Source organism: Melanotaenia boesemani, chromosome 16, assembly GCF_017639745.1.
Source record: "Melanotaenia boesemani isolate fMelBoe1 chromosome 16, fMelBoe1.pri, whole genome shotgun sequence".
In the NCBI taxonomy this organism is placed as follows: Eukaryota; Metazoa; Chordata; class Actinopteri; order Atheriniformes; family Melanotaeniidae; genus Melanotaenia; species Melanotaenia boesemani.
Window position 1 is genome coordinate 12,533,945 of NC_055697.1, and position 6,000 is coordinate 12,539,944.

The 6,000-nt window shown below is 39.0% G+C and overlaps 2 protein-coding genes across 2 annotated transcripts; one reads left to right on the forward strand and one right to left on the reverse strand.

The window, feature by feature from the left end:
• Nucleotides 1–41: 41 nt before the first annotated feature.
• Nucleotides 42–3,195, reverse strand: ephx5 (epoxide hydrolase 5). The gene is made up of 10 exons (XM_042010001.1): nt 3,043–3,195; nt 2,898–2,963; nt 2,594–2,807; nt 2,325–2,505; nt 2,024–2,233; nt 1,816–1,945; nt 1,333–1,544; nt 979–1,087; nt 631–756; nt 42–518 (listed from the first exon to the last, which is right to left on the reverse strand). The coding sequence occupies exons 2-10, from the start codon at nt 2,918–2,920 to the stop codon at nt 317–319; spliced, it is 1,407 nt and encodes a 468-aa protein (XP_041865935.1). The 5' UTR covers nt 2,921–2,963; nt 3,043–3,195; the 3' UTR covers nt 42–316.
• Nucleotides 3,196–3,232: 37 nt separating this feature from the next.
• On the forward strand, nt 3,233–4,781 carry cst3 (cystatin C (amyloid angiopathy and cerebral hemorrhage)). The gene is made up of 3 exons (XM_042010007.1): nt 3,233–3,515; nt 4,102–4,200; nt 4,394–4,781. Exons 1-3 carry the CDS (start codon nt 3,315–3,317, stop codon nt 4,466–4,468), a joined length of 375 nt encoding a protein of 124 aa, XP_041865941.1. The 5' UTR covers nt 3,233–3,314; the 3' UTR covers nt 4,469–4,781.
• The last annotated feature ends 1,219 nt before the right edge of the window (nt 4,782–6,000 follow it).

Consider the following 6,000-nt stretch of genomic DNA (forward strand, 5'->3'; position numbering starts at 1 on the left):
TTTCACTAGTTTCCATTTACATTAAGCACAGCAACACACAGTATCAGTGCAATATTTTTACTGACATAACTTGAAAAGTTTAATGAATTACAAAGCTTTCATTAATCCAATCTGAGGATACAGTGGTGCGCCATCTGTGTGTACATGTTTATATTTATTAAAGCCTGCAAAGGATTTTAGAAATGTGGCAAATCAAGCAATAACATGCATTGTGGTGTAGATTGCATCAAAGTAACAATGACTTGTATGTGTATGGTGTGGAAAATCTGTTAATAAAAAGGGAAAGGAAACAGCAGCATTGAGAACATTTGAGCCTTCAGAGCTTTTCCACTTTTTTCACAAACTGGATAACGTCGCTGGCAAGCAGTTGGGGCTCCTCAAAGGCAGCGAAGTGGCCCCCTCGGGGCATGAAGGTGTAGGAGTAAATGTTTTGATACCTAATCTTTGCCCATGATTTGGGGCAATGCATCAGCTCATTAGGGAAAGCAGCTACTCCAGTAGGGACAAAAATCCCTGTCCTAAAAGAAAAAAAAACATCTCTATTAAGGACATTACATAACAAATTAAAAAGCCTTGACAGAATTGCTAAATAAAACTCAATATGGACATTGTGAGTGTTTTGCTCCATACTTTGCATCAATTCTGTTGTCAGGGTTAGTCTTAAAGTTCTCCTTGTAGAAGCGCATGGAGGAGGTGATGGAGCCTGTGGTCCAGTAGATCATAATATTTGTCAGCAGGTCATCCAGGTTGTATTTCCTGTACAAATAAAATTATAATTAGTTACAGATTACTTCAATAATTTTACTTTGCTGCATCTCTGCAAAAGTGTACCCAAAAAGTAACTGAGGTAACTTTTTGGGTTTGTTGTTGGGGAGATGGTACTGGAGGCAAAAGATATGTTGAAAATAAGTCCATATGAAATCTGTTTAAGTTAGTATGATAAGCAGGATGCATCTACAGGCAAATTTCCTTTTGTACCTCTCCAGTCCGCCATCCGCCAGATCTCTGTTGTTCATGTCTGTCCAGGTGGAGAACTTTTCCAGAATGTAAGCTGCCAAGCCAACTGGAGAGTCATTCACTCCACAACCTGCAACACAGTTGTATTAGGTTGTATTAGGTGCTGTAATAACAAAAATGTGTGTGTGTGTGTATATATATATATATATATATATATATATATATATATATATATATATATATATATATATATATATAAACTGGAACAGCTATTTTGTTTTATGGTTAGAAATCAGTCGGCTCTTTTTTGACATTTCAACACTGTCTTCTTGATCATCAGCAGCCAGACTGCTGTCTCAATGTGAATGTTCTCACCTGCAGTGTCTGGTTTAGTGGCTTGAATGTGCATGTAGCCAGACTCCCTCAGGATTTCATAGACATTCTTCTCAAAGAAAGGGAACAATCGGCGAACATCTTCCCGACTGAAGCCCACCAGGAAGGGCAGATAGGGACCAATGATCAGAGACAACAACACTTTGAAACCCCTTGTTGACATACACATGTTTAGGTGAAGACCTCTCACACAGCTGGGAAAAGAGAAGTTGACAAATAATTATCTATAGTGATTCATTTCAAGACTCAGTCATGAATGCAACTGTGTATCAAGATTTCTTTGACAAGGTCAGTATCATTCTTCAGGAATTTGTTTTGTCATCGGTTTTGACGACTTTGTGCACACAGAGCACATTATCTCACAGCTGATGAATGCCACAGTGTCCACTTTAACAAAGAAGAGTTAGAAATTTCATCAATGTGATGACTTGTGCCAAATTTTCTCAAGAATTGTTTTGCACGTACTCTGGTTTCATCTGTGCCATGTTAGTGGTGATAAGTGAGCCCCAGTCTCCTCCTTGCAGATAGAACTGGGAGAAGCCCAAGCGCTCCATCAGTTTCAGGAAAACTCGGGCAGCAGCCAGGCTGTCAAATCCTGGAAAAATGCAAAAAGCACATTTGTGAAAACCCGGAGTCCAAGCTGAGAAGCAAACATTTATTCACAATGATCTACCTTTTTTGTGAGGGGCTTCTGAGAAGCCATAGCCAGGGATGGATGGGATTATGACTTCAAATGCAAAACCATCATGGTTCTGTGTCAGAAGAGGAAGGATCCTGTAGAATTCATAGAAGGAGCCCGGCCAGCCATGAACGAGCATAAGAGGCAGAACCTTCTGACGCCCACTTTGAGGTGGACGCACATGGATGAAGTGCACGTCCAGTCCTGCACCACAGCAAAGGCAAAAAATGTAGGATGATTCTTGGCCAATACCTCACATTAAAGCAAAGCTTGTTTATTGTGCAATTTGGGGTACCTTCGATTTTGGTTTTGAAGTGTGGAAACTTGTTAATCTCTGCCACCTGCTTTTTCCAGTCAAACTCATTTCTCCAATAAGAAACCACTTTCTTTAGATAAGTGCTGTTGAAGCCATACTGGAAGTTGCTATCTTCTAAAGGCTCGCTGTAGCGGGTTCTGTCAATGCGCTCATAGAGATCCTGTTAAATAAAAACAGCAGATTGCTTTGCATAACTAGTAGCTTGTCATTGTTACATCCTATAAGACAACAAAATTTTGTTTAACTACCTCAATCTCTTTGTCTGAGGTTTGCACTGTGAAAGGATAGATTTTATCATCCTCTGACTGCGGCTTCTCTCCTGCACCCCACCATCCATCACCAAGAGGGATAGTTTTCACTTTGCTCCTTCTGAGCGTTACATATGCCAGAATTCCACCAGCTGCCACAGCAGACCCGATTAGAACCTGCTTTTGGACAACATCCAGGCCAAAGAAAGTGTCCCTGCAAAAATATGGGGAGAAAAAAACATGAAAATCCTATATTTGATATTTAGGTCCCTACATTTTTAATGGTTGGGAAAAGATTTCTTACTTAAGAAGCTGTAGTCTCTGCATTCTGTTCCAAAAGTGAGCGTTAACAAGTAACTTTGGACCCGCACTAATGGGACATAGGTCAGACATATTTAATTTCCTTAACACTGCTTCAAAAGTTGTGACCGCTGTGCATTTTAACGTACCTTGTTTAGTGCTACGTTTGCAGTGTCTGTTGGTTTCTGGATGCTGTTTTGATCTTCCCCAGCCAGGAAGACAACCCGTGTAAAACAATTCAACGGCTGTTGAAGGGAAAAAACGATTCAGACGCGAGTTTACTTTGCAGAGATTGTTGGTTCTCTGCGTCATACGTCATCCTTGTTTAGTGAACGACGTGACGTCGCCGCTTATATAAAAACCTAGGTCGAGGGTGTTTTTCTCTGTCTTATAAAGTTCTCGCAATTGTATTCTCCGAACGATGATGTGGAAGATTGTTGTCACATTACTGGCGGCCGTTTTCGCCGTTGGGCTGAGTTTCATGACAGGGGGCCTTAGAGATGCTGACATCAACGACGAGGGTGTCCAAAATGCCGTGAATTTCGCCGCTGCCCAACACAACAGAGGAACTAACGACATGTTCCTCCACCAGGTGGTAGAGGTAGTCAGGGCTCAGACTCAGGTTGGTAACGTTTTGACTTGTGAATATCTTCCAATTTTAGACAGAACAACTAAAACCAAAGAGTAGCCCACAAAAAGTGTTAAATTTGTGTCCCGTTTGGCAGCAAACTGAGCCGTTAGGCCCCGCTACGCCTGCATTTTTCGGGGGGTTTTAGTTTCGCTTATGACGTAGCTATACAACATTTACAATTATTTATCCGTCAAAAAGCTACGCAGCATTTTCAATTATTTATCCGTCAAAAAGCTACTCAGCATTTAGAATTATTTAGCTAACAAAACTGAACCGTGTACATTGATTTTAGATCGAGGGTCTGCAGTTACATAACAGATTAGCCCTCTGAATACAAACATCGTGATTCTAGCAAGTCTGGACCTGGTCAAGCTGAGAAAACAAATTTTTAAAAGGAACTTAAAAAGAAGAGCACGTTATATTGTAGTTTGAGATATTTAAAGCCCTATGACCGTATTCCAGTGTCTAAAGTTTGGTTGTGCAGTTTTGTCTTTTAATTAGCTATGTTCTACACTGAACTACTTTTACCGGACTGATTTTGATATAATTTCTATGTGTGTTTTGCTTCTTCTTACAGGTGGTTGCTGGTATGAAGTACGTCATAACAGTAAAAATGGCAAAGACCAACTGCAGAAAGGATCGTGACAATGAAAATTGTGGCGTGCTTAGTACTCAGGTAATTATTTTTATAAAATGACCAAGACATTAGTTTTTGGAAGAAGTATCCCCAGTTAGTTGACACAGTGTTGAAATGTCAGAGCTCTATTTCTGTTATGCTGTTAAGAACTAGAAACATGCTGTGTTTATCTCTAATATTCTCAGTTTACTGTTTGAGTCATATTAAATGTATCCTGAACTTTTTCTTTCAGCCTTACGAATGCACATTCACCGTGTGGAGCCGCCCGTGGATCAACGATATCAGGCTTACAAAGAATACTTGCTAAATGGAGGACTACATAGAAAACCACCCAGACTAGCATTGCTGTCAGGTTGACTTTTGCTGAGCTAAATACAGTCTCCTGTAGAAGGTCTGCAAATGTTTTAGCATCCTTATTTCTCCTGTTACTTCACTGTAAACTAATAACATATTTCAAACTTTAGACTATGCAATGCAGAGGTTCGTTGACCTTTAGATGAGAAACACTGTAATGCTTGATCACTAACTAAATGAAGCAAATAAACAAATGACTGTCTGATTGATGATTATCCTAATAAAACCTATATGGCTGGTCAAATTAAACCTGCTTTGGAAACTTTTATGAATGTACCCTCCGTTGTGATGTTTTATTTATCCCAAGGACTTCACTTTTTCAGTGATTTCTCTTCTTTATTATCCATGATCTTTCAGGGACCAATAACTTCAGGATTCAGGACTCAGACTTTATAATTAATTTTACCTAAAAAAAAATAGCATTTTATGTATACACACAGTTTGGGGATTATTCAACCTTTTAAGATGGAATTTACAGAAAGATATAAAAAGTGAATGGGCTACACTGATATATCATGAATTTAGACAGGTGCTGTGGGATTATAGCCACGGAACATGAAATTCCAGTGTCACCATAAACTTGTTAGGTGTTGTTTTGGTCTTATGATCTAAATCACAAATGTGACAGTAGGATGAAGAGGACAGTTTTATATTCAAGTTGCCATTTAACCAGAACATTTAGTGGTTGCTTGATGGTCCAGAAGCCTTTCTTCTTTTTCTTTTTTTTTTTTATTAATCACCTTGTTTGAGAACATCATGTTATGCAATAAGTACGGTAACATTGATGAGTTGTACATGTATATCCAAAAGTTTAGGGAAGGTCAAATTAAGTTCACCTGATCTCATCCATCAACAACTGTGAGGTAATAATTTCACTTGACACTGAGAAAGCATTCGATTGGGTGGAGTGGGATTATCTTTTAAAATCTTTAGAGTCATTTAAGTTTGGTCCTAAGTTCATATTATGGATCAAAATCCTGTACACTCTGCCTACTCTACAGCTACCTCAAACAATGGGTGGCTTGTCTCTTCCAAATTTGTTATGCTATTGGGCAACAAATATTAGACCATTGTTATACTGGATAAAAAGGGCTCCCACTAATCCCTGCTGGGTAGTTCTAAAAGAGGGCTCAATTAAACTAACATGCTCCAGTTTACCATTTAAACAGACTATTTCATCCTACAGTCAGAACCCCATCATAATCCATACAGATAAACTCAGGAATCAGTTTAAAAGAGCTTTTAATCTTTCTGAGATGTGGGTTGCTGCTCCAATAACAAAAACATCTGTCACATCTGTTCATAAATAGGGCTCCACTAAGCTCTGCTGGTGGTTCTCTAACATTGAGGAGTTGTACATGTGTATTCAAAAAGTTTAGAGGTCAAATAAGTTCATACTGATCTCCATCCACTAACAACTGTGAGGTAATAATTTCACTTGACACTGAGAAAGCATTCGATCAGAGTGAAGTGGGATTATCTTTT

Coding starts and splice junctions, on each gene's coding strand:
- cst3 (XM_042010007.1), top strand. CDS start 3,315: ATGATGTGGAAGATTGTTGTCACATTACTGGCGGCCGTTTTCGCCGTT. Junction 3,516..4,101: donor TAGTCAGGGCTCAGACTCAG/GTTGGTAACGTT, acceptor TTCTTCTTACAG/GTGGTTGCTGGTATGAAGTA. Junction 4,201..4,393: donor GTGGCGTGCTTAGTACTCAG/GTAATTATTTTT, acceptor TTTTTCTTTCAG/CCTTACGAATGCACATTCAC.
- ephx5 (XM_042010001.1), bottom strand. CDS start 2,920: ATGCAGAGACTACAGCTTCTTAA. Junction 2,234..2,324: donor CTTCAAAACCAAAATCGAAG/GTACCCCAAATT, acceptor GCTGTGGTGCAG/GACTGGACGTGCACTTCATC. Junction 519..630: donor GACAACAGAATTGATGCAAA/GTATGGAGCAAA, acceptor TTTTTCTTTTAG/GACAGGGATTTTTGTCCCTA.